General features: G+C 42.5%; 1 protein-coding gene across 1 annotated transcript in view; it reads left to right on the forward strand.

The window, feature by feature from the left end:
- Positions 1 to 231: 231 nt before the first annotated feature.
- The window catches only part of LOC146157303 (uncharacterized), a 61,914-nt gene continuing 44,818 nt past the window's right edge, over positions 232 to 17,327 (forward strand). Inside the window, exons 1-5 of the mRNA XM_083387449.1 lie at positions 232 to 760; positions 3,944 to 4,178; positions 11,698 to 11,790; positions 16,412 to 16,594; positions 16,866 to 16,963. Of these exons, the coding sequence (XP_083243575.1) occupies positions 304 to 760; positions 3,944 to 4,178; positions 11,698 to 11,790; positions 16,412 to 16,594; positions 16,866 to 16,963 (1,066 nt within the window). The 5' untranslated portion in view covers positions 232 to 303. The remainder of the gene's footprint in view (positions 761 to 3,943; positions 4,179 to 11,697; positions 11,791 to 16,411; positions 16,595 to 16,865; positions 16,964 to 17,327) is intronic.

Consider the following 17,327-nt stretch of genomic DNA (forward strand, 5'->3'; position numbering starts at 1 on the left):
TTCATTGAAGTACCAACGTTTTAACAACCTATTCAGGCAAACAATCCCTGGCAACAACAGTATATTCAGTGATATATTAACATTGCTATGCCACAAATGCATTTTAACAATGCTATATTATAGCTGGTTTGCAGTCATTCTTTCACTGCTTTATTATTTCGGTTTGTATAAAAACGTTTTGCGATGAAACGAATCACTCTTTAAACAACCCTTTATTTTCCTACAGGCGAAGCTGTAGGCTGAGCAATTTAACTTTAAAATCACAACACAGAAATTCGCTGCACACACACCCACTCTGTTGCCATGGAAACAAGGTCCGTCGTCGCGCTTCTGTTGCTAGGCGCCGCCGTCGCCATGACAACCGCCTACCCCTACTCGCACCTGCGCAACATGAGAACCCGAAGAATCCCGAATCCGCGCCAGCTCTACCAGAATCAGGACATGCTGATCCGGGGCAGAAGAGGAAAGGGTCCGGATGACCGGGAAGTCGGGTATCTAGGTCAGAGCCAGATGGAGTCCGCTGCCGCCTCCTCTTCTTCGTCATCATCCTCTTATGGAGGATTCAGGGATCAGGGTCCGCCTCTCCAGCCTGTGGATGTAGACCCGAACGCCGATCGAGCCTTCCAACAGCCCGGAGGAGCGTACCAGCGTCAGCAGCAGCCTCTGCAGCCCATCCAGCCTAACATCCTGCAGCAGCAAGCTGATGGCTTTGCTCCGAATTCGAAGCAGCTCGGCTTGGAACCAGTTCGCTCTGATTCCGGTAAGTTACGCTTTAGTTTAAGTTGCGCGGGGTCGCATTTTTAGTACATAGGTAAAACATGGTTTAATGCAGTGATTCTCAACATTTTATTGCTTACGGCACCCGTAAAATACGATAAATACATTTTTGGCACCCCGACTGGAATTATCGTATTTTGGTTGCGTTTGCCTTTGTTATTTGTTTAGCCGCTGTAGAACGCAAGAGACTGGCTAAAGTTTTTTGTTTTTTGTAATATCTTTCCAGACTTTCCAGCTAGACCCAATGTTTCTCACTGGTTCTCAACCCGTGATGTGCCATGTTTTTTTAGTTTTTGGGCCGCATTTTTAGGACTTTGGAAAAAAACATGGCTTTGATGCCTGGAAATTTTAGGGCGCTGTGAAATGCAGAATGATGGAGACATCTATTTATTGAACATTGAACTTGGAAAGTTCGATAATATAGGGGTCTGAAGCGATATCCCATGCCAAATGGTAGTATCGGTAACCGTTCGACACAAGGGTGGTATCCGTGCCGATCCGCTACAAAATTAATTTCAAAATTTCAGCCACGATCTTCACTTTTTTTTCCTAAACGCCTTAACAGGTTTTTGGTGTGATTTGGGAGTCATGTTTAAATTAGGAAAATGGAAACTATACAGAATGTAGTCTACTTTAAAGGAAAAACACCAAAATTGGTCCAAATCCCAAAATAGTCACCCTTTTGCTTGCAGTGCGCCACAACAAGCTGTATTATGTAATCACAAGTTCTAAAAGAATCGCAAACTTCGCGGCCAAATATCTCCTTTGAAGCACGAACGAGGCGCCATTGAACTGTAGCCATCCAAACAACTGCAATCAAAGGCACCAAGTGCATGCGACAATTTCCCATCGTCCCACGTCCAGACTTTATAAGGGAAAGGGGGGCGACTATGACTAATCGTGATGGGGCCAACAACAGTCTACTTGGTCCCCGGCTCGCGTATCACGCTTTCCAGCCGGTCTTGGCTCGGCGCTGCTTCGCGCTGACTCAGGGTTTGGCCGTCGGGCCTGTAGGAAGGGGTCGGCGACACTGGCAGGAAAAAACACCGGGCACGATTTGCACCCCCGACCGATTTCGCGGTTTCGTGATTTTTTTCGTGGAGCGAACGGCGCGTCGGGGATGTTACGTCACCCTTTGTCGGGTTAAGTGTCGATTGCGGTAAAATTTGGTTTAATTTGCGAGTTTAACCTTTCGGGAAATTTCAAAGCGGCGAATGTTTGACGTTTTGTACTAAAGGATCCGACAAAGCGGTTTCTACTTGAAAAGTCAATTAATCAAATAGTAGTATAAGTTAACAACTAGAGTCACAAGTTTAAACTTCTTTTTACTAAAGCAAATTTTGGCGTAATAACCGTATACAAATTACCTATGACCGTTTCAATTTGATTTATTTCGCATGCTTGGGCATAGTAATGAGTGACGTCATTAGATATCGAATTTGAAAAGCGATACTTTTTATCTAGAATATCGGGTATCGGCATGGGAATAAAATATCAAGTATCAAATAATACCTATATCCGTTACCAAATTATGTTTCCTTTTTTTACTAAATGCTTTATGATACCACGCAAACGTTTTCTCTAAAAATATGAATTTCTCAACTTAACACTTTGCGTATAAGGCCATGGTTGTTTTAACTTTTTCAAATTTCGGTTTTGAAATGGTTTACTAAGTATCAGACGTTCCCATTTTACCTGCTTATTTCATCAGTAGTTTTTAGTAATTGATTCTGCTGCATGAAAGCCAAAAAATTTTTAAAGCAAATGGAAAGATAAATTTACCTTACGAATGACTACATCGCTTCCTGAGAGAAACAAAACCATGTATCACGCGCCAATCCAATTGCTGAATGCTTAACAAAAAACAAACAATTTTTGTTTGAAATGCTCTGTCGCAAAGGGACGAAGGTCGCGTTTTTTGACAAACGCGTTCAACTTTTCGGAAACGCTTGGTCAGCGTCCACGTCATTCTGGCGTGGGAAAACATACTCACTTGATAAAAATTGATGTTTTTTTATAATACCGACGGGCAGTCTCATAACGCCATGCGTTGTTACTTCAAACAGGAACATTGAAAACTGATTACTTCTTAAACAAACACTTTTAAATTAAGTTAATCGCACTTACAATGTTTACATTGTTAGCAGTGTTGTAATAACTTAATATTACTTTTTGTTTTAAAAACAAAGTTTAAATGACTTGACTTATGTGTTTCATGCTGAATAACTTGACTTAGCACTGTTGTTAACCAATATCACGCCCGTAGTACTAAGTGCCCTTGCTGCTTTTAAAATAGCTTGTTCGAAAAAATTGTTCATAAATTGTGACGCGTCCTAAACATTCTCCCTTCCACGCTTGTTAGAATGCCGTAAAATCTCAAGTTCGGCCACCTGGACGAAATTCCTATCTGAAATGCGTCGCAAATTGCCCGTATTTTCGGTGCATAGCGCAAGCGTTCCGATAAAAATGCTAAATCAACAACCCCGGGCAACAATGGTCGTGAGGTTCGCCATGTTGCACCCGGTAATTCCCCCCGTAAAGATAAAAATCTCAATGCGCGAGAGCCAATCTGTTTTTCGCATCTTTTCATGCACTGGCGTTTATATCGAACGAGGTGCCGGCTTCCGCGGTCACGTTTTTTTGTTTTCGTAACCACCTCGCAACCGGAGTTACATTTGAGGCAACTGTTTTACTAAACGTGCAGAATAATGTTAAACAAAAGAGTAAACGGTTTCAGCGGCTGTTCTTTAAACTTATGGAGGAGTGTAGGTTGTTAGTTAGTCGTGAACTTAATATCAAACAAATAGGTAGCATTTTTGAAGGCTTTCAAATTTCAATATGATTGACTATTTATTCGAAACGCTCACCAAATTTCTGTTTGGGTTGAATGTTAATTCGTTGTTTAATTGTGTATTTTCACATTTTAAATATTTGTGACAGTGGACGACATTCGTGTAACCACAATAGCGATCTTAACATTGAAGGAACCATATCAAACCATCCAACCCTTTAAATAACAATAACTATTTTTCGTACACTGTTGTCTAATATATTTTAGAACACGCAAAAATTATTCAATTTTTATTCACAGAAAATGCCCAAAAAACACCCATTTATGGACGTCACACCGGTAAAGTGTCTTAAAAACAAATAATATTTTCACCAGGTCCGCCTTCGGTGCTTTCCCAACAGCCGGCGGTCCCAATCCGCCAGTCGCAACAACAGCAGCTGCCCGACGCCCCAAGTGACCCTGAAGCTCCCTGCGACCCCAGCTCGTGCGTGGAGCCGGAGAACTGCCTGAACGTAACCCGAACGGGGCCCTGTTGCCCCACCTGTGCCCAGTACGGGTGCCTGTGCGTCGGCTACCATCAGCTGTACGATTGTCGGCAGAATGGATACGGGTAAGAAGCTTATTGATCCATATGATAAAACATCCACAACTGGAAGTGTTTGAACAGGCTTAGATCCGAATATAAGAAATGAAACTAATTATAATTTTAAAATTTATTAACTTTTTTGTTGGGGTTTTATTTTGTCCGAATTGCATAGATCTTTGGCCGGGAATACTTAGCCAAACCACGCTAGTGACGTCATTTGGTGTGAAATATCGCCGGCCTAGCGAATTTACAAATGAAAAATAGCCGTTTTTAGTGTATGTATGGTCCTTTCTTGGAGCAGGGCTTTGGCCAAATTTTTTTCGTCGCGAGTCTATTATGAAATGCAGTCCGAGTCTCTCTGGTGCCACTCTCACAACGATTTTTCGCGATTATTTTAACAAAGATTAACAGCTAAGTCTCTCCGGTTACAGCCTCACACGAGTTAGTTTATATTTTAAAAGAACGCTCGAGAAGTTTGAGAGACTGTTTCTACCCCTTAAACATATGCTGATAATTAACATGATACAAGGTATTTTTTCGATAGTATTGTGCTTTGCTTGCATAAAATCCATGCCCCCTGACTCAGTTTTTTTCTGGCATTGTAGAAAAAAATGCAAATCGTTTTTTAAATCTAGAGAGACGTTCGTGTTTCAAACTCACCACAGTTTCGTTATTCCTGACGGTGCGCGTCAAATGCCTCGCAGCCTGTCAGTGGTCCGTGGCCTGCGGGCGGAAAGGAATGTTTTCCGGGGCCCCGGCCCAGAGCTGCGCCCCATTTGGGCGCCGGCGGAATTTTCGCCCCTCGGTTTTTGAGAGTTAGTTTGGGGCGGGACTACATCTCGCGGGTGTGGGATGGTGATGGTTGTTAAAGCTGCTGCTATTAAATTCCTGGGTTGTGTTGGACCATTTCGGAAAGGGCGTGAGGAAAAATTCTCTCATAGTTGCACGGAACTTGATTTTGTCAGCGGTTTTTAATTGATTTTGCAAACGAAACCTAGTATTTTGGAAAAACGGTCATTTAATACACGTAAAGTATGTTTAGTATTTTTTACATAAATATACCAAATTATAGCTGGCACTGCGATTAACCTTTTTCGTGTTTCAAGTCATGGTATCTAAGTAATTTGCCAAAGAAAGACTTTAAAAACCAACTAAGTTGATACTAGAAACGATTTAGCAGTAAAGTGTGTCACCAAAAGAACGATTTGTACATGCACGAGAAAACAACTCAAGCCTCTTCTGTATAGTGATACAGGAGTAGGTAAGATGTTTTCAATTACATATTGATTTATTTTCAGTAGTAAATGTTTATCATGCTAAAACCAATAGAATTTAAAGCCCTAATAGAAATATTCGGCCAGCATTTGGCGGAAAGGCAATGACACGAGCCAAGAGAGAGTTGCAAACATTTGCCTTACAAGGCCTCCATCTTGTAGTGGCTCGTTCGACCAAAAACATCCGCCCGCCCAAGGCCAAAAAATCTCCATATTCGCGCGTTTTTTCGTCCGAATGCCCGACATCCAGCAGCCGTGGCCAGTCAGGACGTCTGCTATTGCCGACTTTTTGTCCTCTGCCTGATCCTTACAATATCACGCAAACCAGGTCAAGAGACCCCTCTCCCCCCACCCAGCCTCAATACTAGCCTAAGCGATGCGTAAATCGGCGTAAATATTATCATAGGCGGCCCACTCGTAGAGTCCGCGGAATTGCCGAGCCGCGACCGATCCGGGGAGAAATTAAAAAAAATAAATTTACAACCGGCTCGCGTGCGCTGCGCGTCTGTCATGCCAAAACACGCGTTTGGAAAACAATTTCTCCCGGGTAATTTTCCAGCGAGTAATTATGAGCATTTTCGTCAGTAATGGACGTTTTTTTCAGTTCTTTTGATAGGTAATAAATGAAAACGTCTCTCGTAGTGTGTATTTTGTCAACCAAAAACGAAGAAACACCACATTTTGGTTCATTTGTTGAACAAACTCCACATTTTCATTTGTTAGTGAAAAGCCTAGGTATTCTTGAGGTAAAAATGACACTTTTTTAATAATCACGACCACTGCTGCTTTCCGGCACTTTTTACAATAGGAAAATACCATTGCCGATATTGCAGCGGAATTTGTTGAAATTCGACGACCTTCTGCAAAAATCTTCGCCACCCGGGCGTTTCTAATTGAACAGCGCCGCAAAATGTCGTATTACAAAACCGTTACAAGGGCCACCTCGTCGGCGCGGAGGCCTTTTCTCACAAGAACCTTCTAGAAAACAATTATTTATTGGGTTGTTTATCACCTAGAGCTGCACGAAATTTTAAATTTCCAACTCCCGGCGAAATCGTTAGCCGGTCGTAAAGCGCCGAGAATTCCAAAACGTGATTCAGACGCGAAGTTTTTTTGTTTTCAAATTCCTAACGAAAGCCAACGCGCGGTTGCTTGTAGTTATGCACCGCTGCCAAACCTCGGAAAAATGCCTCGGAAAAATAAAATTCAAGCTTCTGGCATCGCACGCGAAACCGCAACGCTATATGAGCAACTTTTCGGCAAAAATTCCGGAACAACCCAATTGATGATCTCGCCAAATTCTATTCACCTAATTTAACTCGCGCTTTTGCGGCGAACTTGGGCGCTGGCAAGGCTAAGAAAAAAAAACGCGCCAAAATTGACGTCACGCTTCCGCTAGGAAGGCGAAAAACAACGGTATTCCTTAACCGGCGAAGTGTCCCCGAAGCCAATATGGTACGCTTCCTGTAGCACTACAACACAAGTGGTAAACAGGCGTGATTCCAAACGCGGCTTTGCCTTAAGGACGGCTTTTCCAGCAGCGTCGGGCAGTCCAACTAGTGTCGGGCCTTTTATGCCCACTGGGTTCCGGTTTTCCAAGCGAGCCGCCGGGCCTCGAACGAGCCCGAGGCCGCTCCTGTTTCGCTGCTACTGAGGCTGCTGTTGGCCTGAGGTGGGCGTTTTTTCGGCTGTGGCGTTCCCAGGCGACGACGGATACAAATGCCGCCGAGACAGCCAAGCCGCATTCGCTGTGCCTGCGCAGCGGATTACTGCCTTGTGCTGTATGTTGAACTGGTTAGCGCGGTCCATTTAAAAGCACGATATGACTCTTTTTTTTATATTGCTGGATACATTTTCCACGCCCTCGGCAGCGTGAAAAAGAACAAATATTTACACATAGCTACGTTTCTTGTGAATTTTTCACCACATACCGCTATTTGCAGTCATGCTTTTTTATCGGAATTAGCTATTTTTTGTGATTTTTAACTTGTTTTTTTGTGTGTTTTTTCACCGTGTTTTTTTCTGTGGTGTGTTTTTTCCACAGCCTTTGGTGAATTTGCGCTATCAATTCGAAAGCGAGCTATTTATAGCCACGTTTTTCGAGTTTGTCCAACCCTTTAATCGGTTCGAGTTACCAAATCGAAAGCATCCGGGTCATTTCACCACCCATTGTCCATTTCCAGAAACGAAAAACTTAATCCCAAACTTTTTCGGGCGAATTCAGGGCCAAAAACGTTGCGTTCCAAGCGAGCCAGCTTTACGTAACGGCATCTCATCGACTGCACACGAAGTCTTACCGCATTTCAGACCGCGCACCGGCTTGTTTGCGCTTCTCGGCAGCGTTTTGTCGAGCCTTTCCCCGGCGAGCGAGGTGTCTGTCTGTTTGCCTAAGGCCTCTTTCCTTTCTCGGCGGTCGTAACGCAAAAAAAAACGATTGTTTTGAGTCGATATGATCAGGCTTGTTATTGCGTTCGCTTTTATACGCCATTTGACTGCTACGCCGTTTTCAAGGGTGTTTTTTTGGTATCTATTGTTTCTGATTGGGGTGTACGAAGTTGGCCGATACCGGATGCCAAGTGGTAGTATCGGCATTCGTTCGATACTAGGATGGTATCGGTGCCGATCTGAAACCAAATTAATTTATGGATTTAGGCATGGTTTGGGATCAAACTGAACTTATTCAACTTTGAAAGGTAAAAAATCATTTTGACAATAAATATTACCCAGTTTTACATGACGTAAGCATTTTTGTTGTTTTCAAACCCGCTTAAAACGATTCACATCGATTAATTTTGCCTGTTTCGCGATAGTAATGACGTCATTTGGTATCGGATCAGATCATCAGTACCTTTCCTAAAGTATCGGATACCAATAACTGGAAAAATGCCAAGTATCGCACATCACCCCTTTCCGATATACAGAAGCAAAAGCGATAGCGAAGTTGGTGACCGTTTTGCTGAAATAACACGTTGGCGTTACTGTTTGACCGCCTTTGAAGCCGCTGTACACGTATGACGGCTATCTTGGCTATCACCGTAGCTATCTGCTGCTTGTTTTTAGCTAAAATCGCGTGCGCGCAATTGTTTGCGCAGCGGAACCGTGTTTGACATAAGAGTGGGTGCGATTGGCCAGGGGTTTGCCGATAATGATTGTAACCTTTGCGCCGACGCCGGCCGCGGGTCCATTAACGCCCGAGCACGCCAGATACCAAAGTTTAACGCTACGTCATTCGGGCCGAATTAATGTGACGTAAAGGCCCTCTGGGATAGGATTGGCGAATGGCGAATGGCCAAGGCAAAGTTCAAAACGTCGCGATTCACCATGTCCATTGTCACTAACTTTTACCTTTTGGGTTATCACATAAGGTTATAATGCAAGCACGCCGGTAGAACAAAAATGCCGGTTGTTTAACTTCGCAGAAAAAAAGGAAAAGCGGTTTCGAGACAGTTGCCCAAAAGAGCCACTCTCCCCCAGCCCTAAGTTTCACATTCCGAAAGCCCAGCAGGCCTGGTTGGATTTATTGAAATTATTTCTGAGAAAGATTTCTCAAATCTTTGAGAAGACATGGCTCATAGTCATATTCGTTAAATTTGAACTTAATTTGCGCTTATATCTTATGTTTGGTTGTTTACGAAAATATGCAGTAAAAATAACTGGGTCGCCAAAGCTTCGCTAACGCTTTAGCACGCCTGTAAAAACTTGCAAAAATATCGGTTGTTTTAACGTCGTATAGCTCTCTTAGGAAAAGGCGGTTTCGAGACAGTGTCCAAAACGACCCCCCAACCCCCAGTTTCACATTCCGGAAGCCCAAGCCTTGTCGTCTTGAGCCTCTTTGCGGTCCGCACTCTCAATTCTTCTAATCTCGTTACTGCCCACTCTGGGCTCGTTGAGACGTGTGAGTCAGCGGCCGAATTGCCCCTATTTGTTTTGCTTTTCCTTGGCCAAAGATCGCTTCGCTGAGTGGACACACTCGGTCAGTTTGCATGGCCACTTGAAAACGCTGATGCCCCGTCTTTTCCAAAAGTGACCATCCCCTGTGGCCGTGCGGCGCTGCCAATATTTTTTTATTGTTTTTTTGTAGTAGTACGTAGGACCCACCAGGCATGTTAGAAGGCCACAGTTTGTTTGGCGCCTTTAAAAGCAGTCGGCTCCTGATTTTTTAGTCATTTTTGTAACATTTTTCCACCGATTAAGCAAACAAAATAGGTGATTTTTCTGCATTTACCTCTTGTTTTTACATGTCAACCTTTTACATTTCGCAAAAATACCCCATAAAGCAAGTAAAAAAGGGTTCAACTAATCTATGTAAACCGGTTAAAAAACTTTGCCGGAAGAGCAGTTTTACATTTTATACAATGCCTGCAGCAACAGTATATTAAAGGTTAATAAACATGTCGAACAATGGAGCTGTTCAAAAGGTCTTTAAACTGACCAGGGGTTACTAAAAATCTCAAAACCACGGTTAAAAGGGAGAATAGGTCGTTTTAAAACGGCCTCGCAAATTTGCCTAAAATCTATTATTAGGATTAAGTAAGGCAGCCGATCCCTTTTAAGGGTCTTTGCCAACCGGTGTGATACATCTCGCTGGCCGCTCGAAGCACGGTTTGTGACTCACAATTGCACCCATTGTTACCACCAGCTGCCGTGCGCCAATCAATGGCAACCTTTGTGCCGCGTCTTGCTCGATTCCGGGTCATATTTGCCGCGTAAGCACGACCATAAATAACAATACACAACGAATGCATTTCTACGGAAATCGTGTTCGCCTAATAAGGCTTGGGGAAGGTAAACTGAGAATAACCATATTTATACGATTGTATAGAAGGGCATTTTGGACTGGGTGGTTTGGATATCTCATGTGCGCACCGAAATAGAAGACGTTAAGTTTCGCTGCCGCCGTGACGTTCGTGGCAATAAGGCCACTAGTTTTTCGTTTTAAATGCTATAAGACTACGATATCTGATTTTAAGTGTATGTATGATTCCATGCAATTAAATTCCAACACTTTACCGTTTTCCGTTCAGTTGGATTTTAGCGATTTGACATTCGCTGCAAAATCTTTAATCATTTTACACCACACCTCTCCAAGTTTCACATCTTTACTCCGATTGGTGTTATAGCATTACAAAGAAATCAGTTGTTAAATGCTATTCCGAGAAAAGCCTAATCCCGGCCCATTTCCAGCTAATTAAATCTTAACGCTGTCGCATTAGTTACTAAACCTTTCCGACCTCTCCAATCAATTTTCGTCCAAATTTCTCCCCGTTTCGCGTCGTCAATCCGATCACCCAATCAATAGCGACAGAACCTTGTTTATTTTTTTGGATTAAACTAACGTAAATTTACGCTTTTCGGCCCGAGGTTCGCGAAACACGAGCCAAAAATCGAAGGTAGGATTCGGCCGACGGGCAACAAGCCGAAACGGAAACCCTCTTTAGATTAGCATCGGCCACTGAAGCGAATTTGTCCACCCCTTTCGACGGCTTAAGATAGTGGAAGATGGACGGCCTGAGAAGCCTCTTTTAGCGCTATAGGCGAAGTCCCGGTATAAGTGAACGCTCCGTTGTGGCTGTATGCTAGTATAAGCTGCGGATTGAAATTTAACAGCCCATTTGCCCCGTCTATTAGAATTGATGAGTTTGAGACGTGGGAAGTTTATTTGCGCCTACGGACTGCGCCTTTATTTGTCTACCGTTGGACACAAGAAAAAATCGATTTTTGCGTCCGGATCAAAAAAAAAACTTTAAGTTTATAAAGGATTTTTTCGTTTTGTTCTAATTTGGCGCGTATCGGGAAAATGTGTACCTTATTCTTCGGCCCTGGTGGGTAAAAAAAACTAGCAAACTCGGTTATAACTTAGTGCGAGATTAAATAAAAAACCTATCAAAGGTATGTTTTCAAGATACAAATAAATAGACAGCTTCGTCGTTTTGATATTAAACTTTTTGCTCAGTCCTTTTGTCAATTCAAGCTTTAATATTTTACCAAAAGCTACAAAACAGCGAAAAATCAAGGATTTTTGTTGGGGTTTGGGTCATGGAAATTTTTAGAATGACGTCACAACGTTACGCAACACACACTAACTTTTAAAATTTAGTACAACAAATATACGATATTAGTCACGTGGCCCACGACTACATGATAAAAATAAACTATTAAGAAATAGCTCGCGGCCATCTAGAAATGGCTCTGTGGCCCACAGTTTGCCGACCACTCAACAAATCGAACGTTTTCAATTGATTTTAATGCGGTTCTCTTTTATGTTGCAGAGAGGGCAAGGTTCCGGCTGGCGAGTCCTACTCAGTTGACAGCGGGAGTACGGTGTGCCAATGTCCGGTCGGGGGAGGAGTCATTTCTTGCAGGTGACCAATATATAATCTATGGGTATATATTTCTAGTTTCACCCTTCGTTTCGGTACGGGTGTGTGTGATTCATGAAAGTGGCTGGAAATTGTTCAAGGTTGTAGAAGTTATGTCATGTTCGCGGGGAATTGGACAAATATTTGTATATGTTTTGAAGAAAAATTTCATCACTTAACATCCACATGTGCCCTATTATGTTGTTTCGATTGACACTTCCGAAGGTGTATATTCACCACAACAAAAAACTGAATTATTTGCTGTTTTTTAGCGTCTATACAACCTATGTGTTCAACAGAATGGCCTCTTGTCTAGCATATAAGTGTCCAGGTTATGGTCTGAAGTCCTACCAGCAGCGGCTTCACATTTGAAATCAAGGCGACTTATGTCGAACTTGATTGGCACCGTCGAATCGAACGGGTGGGAATTTTAACCTGCTGGATTACACAAGCACGACACAAAGCCAAACCCGTGCAGAGCGTAGGTGGCCTTCTCAGTCAAAACCCGACAGGCACGTTCTCCGACGATTTACGCGAAATCAAAGCGGGAAAGCGGAATAGTTTGGAAGCAAGGCTTCTGCGTCGTGTATGGGCGGCAAAAGCTGAGCACAAAGCACAGCATAACCAGCTATGGTATTTACGAAAGCTGTCCGGCGGTCGGGTGCTTTTATACCTCCCATGTCGATTCCCGAGTTCATTGGCACGCTAATGCACCGGCTTTTCTCGACTCAGTATTGCAACCCAAAACAGCAATAGGTCTTAATGGACGCTAGTTGGATTCGCACACAGGATAGATTAGGGCGTGTCGCTTTGCTTACGTGACCTGTCCGAGCGTGAAACGTACAGAAGGTGCTGGTTTGCTAAATCCCGGCTTCGGAACGTGGGAATCTAGTCAGTGTGACGCGATTGACACCAACTGGCACCAGTGTGTGTTGCGCCCTCGGGTGCAACTGGAATGCGAATTTCTAAATGGCAGTCAAGGCCTGTTAGAGACTTGAATTCACAACGTTATATATGTTAGTTTGTACAATTTTGATATTGTTAGTTTGGAGACCAAATTGCCTTTTTACAATTATAATGAGACAAAAAACACATAAAAAAACAATAAAAAAAACGAAAATAAAATTAAACTATTTACTTTGAGATCCGTTATAGGGGCGAAAGCCAACATTTTTATACACCTGTGTATTGTTGAATGACACACTCCATCAAACGAAAAAAACATATTACACCTTTTACAAGACTCATAAAACTGTAGGCGTATGAAACACGTTTTAACCCGACAATTTTTTTGAGGTGACAATGTTAAACGTTTATGTCCTTGTTTGCGGTTTCATTGCCTGTCGTTTGAGGCTTAGAGATGCCGGGTGCGAACTATATACTGTTCCCAATTTGCGATCTACTAACTATTAAACACGTGTATCGGCGCGAAATTACCTCAAACCGTTGAGGCCCGTGAAATTATCACCAATTGTATTTGCCTCAAATAGCCTTAATTAACCAAGCCGGCGACACTCCAGTAAGCCGCATACCTCAAACCGATCGGAAAAGCTTGTGTAAACATCCACTTCTTGAGCTCTCTTGTACGCTAACGAGCAAAAACAACCGACGCCACACGATTTCAATACTTGCCCTGAGCAAGTCGCCGCTAATAGCTCTAAAAGATCTAATCAGCATCCGTCTAAGAACGCAACCGCTAAAGTGCGGTTTTGTATCGTTTAAAGCCCTATTGTCTCTTGTCGTATCGTCGGCATCGAAAAAATTAATCGGCGGCATCGGAATAGGCCCTGTTGTTGGCATTATCCGCTTCAAAATCGATAAAGGGCGTCTGGAACAGTGTGTATTGGGATTACTTTGCAATTTTGGGGTAAGGAACATTGACAATGATATATAGAAGGTCGTTGATCGCCAATAGCAAAAATTACACCTCCCAGTTGTTTTAATTTTTTTTGTTCAAAACGTTTATAGGCCATTCTGGTATAGATCATTCATTAGGTGATTGTACATTAGTAGAAATATCAGAGCCTATATACAGAAGTAGCAAGCATTTTAAACGTTTCGAAAATCTCTTTATTCATTTTCAACAATAAAGAGTCACCCTGACGAAGGCGGCTTGTATAGGTTGCCGAAACGTTGGTTAACAATTACACTTACTAGAGGAGCTGTTTTTTGATTTATAATAAAGAGTTATTCGAAACGATCAAAATGCTTCCTACTTCTGTATAAGCTTTGATATTCTTACTACAACCTCCAATCATAATGATCCAGTGATTGTACGTTATTATGCACAGATCTTTCTTATAGCTTTGATTTGAATAACAAGGCCAAATTGGTCGCGTAAATCATATAGTGATCTACATCATATTGTAATGGAGACTATAAATTTGCATTAAAAAAAAAGCAACAACACTAGAAAGGTTAAGAACCACTAGTGGACCTAAAACCAGGTTACGTCATAGTCTATTAGGTCCGAAAGACGGCGCGATATAGTTGGATCCTTTCCGGCTCTTTCGCGGCTCGTATCGCCTCGATAGCATGAAAGGAAATTACTTGGCTTCTACCCCCCCAGGCCACATGAAAGGCGTCGTTTTTACTGCGGTTCCTTAAGAGGTACACAATGCGCCTTTTCGGCATTGTAGTTGAACGTGCTGTGCGTGAGTGCGCGTCTTTTAACGCAGGATATATATCTTTTTCTCGAATCGAATCAAAGCGGATCGGAAACCTATTCGATCATTTTACCGCTAATTTGAAATCGACCCCATATCAATTGGATGAAAGTTTTAAAAGAAGCTAAAAATGTCACAGAGTTTTGAGGATATTGTCTATTAGATGCGGCACATAAAAATCCAAGATATTTGTTACATTTTAAAAATTAAAAAAAGTTTCGGAATGATTGAACAAAAGTGTTTCGGGAAAAGTAACGGCAATACGAAGTCAAGATTCTCAAAATTTAAACACGAAAACCGTGATGCTGAACGTTTTGCACAATATTAATAATGTTGCCTATTACAGTCGCGACCACACAATCAGTTTTTATTTATTCGCAATTTAAAAATGATTTGTGAGTTTGTTTGCACTAAAGAAAAGCAGGGGCTTCTATAAAACTAAACGCTAATAGAGTCAAGCTTTCCAACATTAGGACAGATTTGACTGTTAAAAAAATACTAGTGCAGCTGCGGTGTGCGATCATATCTCCTGCCAACTCCTAATACAACTGGCACCCAGCAGCGATCTGGCGATGGGGATTGTAAGCCGGCGACAATTTCGTGGGAGATCGTACGCGCAGATATTCAAACGTTTAATGGCGGTTCCAGCAAGCGCACCTGCTTCCATGGGGAAGGGGGGATCTTTCTCCCAACCGCCCTAAACAGCGCGAAATGGCTTCAACGCCGGATGCCATTCTGGCCAAAAAGTGACCTCGAAGGCACCAGGGTTCTTTCTTCGTTGTCTCCCTTTTAACTGAACGAACGCAGATCGCTTTAATCCTCCGATGTATTGAGGTTAAACGTTATCGTTCGATTATTATCAACAAACGCCCGTACTGACTCACATCATGAGCTAACAGGCATTTTTTCCATACAATGCCAGGTCGTTAACAGCTCGCTTTACTTGGCTTCTTTAAATACAGTCAGCTTCTTTTTTCAAACTGTTCTACAGTCTCAGATGTGCAAACTATGGCACAAAAACTGGATGAAAAAAGGGCCACTTTTTTATGAAACTGTTAAGATGGCAGCGTCGTTTTTCCAAACTTTTTTCCTGTGTCAGATGTGCAAAAAATGGCACAAAAACTGGATGAAAAAGGGGCCACTTTTTTATGAAACTGTTAAGATGGCAGCGTCGTTTTTCCAAACTTTTTTCCTGTGTCAGATGTGCAAAATATGGCACAAAAACTGGGTGAATAAGGCCACTTTTTTCTGAAACTTTTAAGAGTTGTTTGGCAGCCTCGTGTTTACAACTATTGTCCTTGTTCAGGTGTGGAAATAATGGCACGAAACTGGATGAAATAGTCCACATACCTGTTAAAACTTTCTAGATGACATACACGGTAAGAAAACTGCAAAAATTTGCGTTTAAAAGGGGGCCAGGCGCCTTTTTTTGGTCCTGTTATTTGGCCTCTCGCGATCTCCTAATACCGGCGGGTTCCGTCGCTTTTTGCTCGCCAGTCTAGTTTGCTTGTTGACGATAACAAGCGCCCGCTTCAGTACATCGTCTTACATCACTCAGCTGTCCATCGTCCGGCGCCTTTTTCGTCGACGTTTGACCTTCGCGCCGCCACCGGCTTTGCTGACGCTGATCAGTTTGCGACGTCACACTGGCCGCGTGACATCACCTTGACGGTTTTCATGATTGCCAATTTCGCTTAGAGATTGAGTTTGGTTTGCAAACGAGCGTATGTACACGATTAATTTAAATACCGTTAAAAGCAAATTGAGGTTTTTCATTGTTTTAAAGGACTCAAAAAAGCATGGCTGTCATGTCAATACCAAACGACATTTTTTTTTCTAGCACTGCCTCATTTTTCCCACTTTCATTAAAAAAGAACACATTTTCAGCCATACTTTAAAAAAGAACACAGTTAAAACTTTAACTTAACAACTCTTTTACACGTAAATATTATTTTCAGTTTCCGTGACGCTTTCTCGGGCGGCCCTGAGCCCTTTGGCCCAGTCGGGGGCGCCCCCAAGTTGGTCTGCCCGGCCATGCCTGTCTACTGCGTCGAAACTTCGTCCAGGCCCGACGGGTGTTCCATGTGCCTTAATGTAGGCTGCGTGGAAGACGACGGTACAAAGCACAGAGGCGGAATGACGTGAGTTTTTGGGTTTGTTGTTTTTCGAATATCGCCCCTTTGTGACGTATAAGGAATTGTTTTCACGCAAATCGCACGAAAAACGCTTGTTTAACGCGGTGTACTGTTTTTTAATAGCTTTCTGTTTTCTTCAGTCTTATTCTTCATTTGTGTTGTGTTTTGAAAATAAGCCCTTTGTGACGTGTTAGCCATTGTTTTAAAGAGAGTCGAAAGAAAAAGGCAAATTAACCGTCATCAGTTCTCTTTTTAAGCCTGTTATTGTTGTTTTCAGGGTGAACCGATCCCCTTGCTCGGTGTGCTTTTGCCCCAGAGAAGGCGGAATCTTGATTTGCAGCGAAGACCGCGCCTGTATGGAGCGAAACAACGACGGTTCGTATTTACTAGCGCTATATAATGTATAAGATTAAGCCACTTGTTTGGTGTTTTCTGGTTGGACTGATGACGCTTTTTATGGCGAAACTTATGTCTATTACACACTTATTGCCTTACATCATAGGTTTTAGTAAAGACTGGTGATTAATATACCCGGCGTTTTCTCATTTCTCTTTCCATTTTCGTCAATAACATTAAGTTTTACCCTTCATTTCCTAAGAAAAAACTAAAAATATGATTTTTAAAATTCTATAAAAGTTAACCCACCAAGATACGAATAACGATTTCTCAATCTATTCACAGACACTCTCCACACCTTATACATTTACTGGTTTACATTATAGGTTTGGTAAAGGCTGGT

This window comes from Ascidiella aspersa, chromosome 4 (assembly GCF_963924565.1).
Source record: "Ascidiella aspersa chromosome 4, kaAscAspe10.2, whole genome shotgun sequence".
NCBI classification, from domain to species: Eukaryota; Metazoa; Chordata; class Ascidiacea; order Phlebobranchia; family Ascidiidae; genus Ascidiella; species Ascidiella aspersa.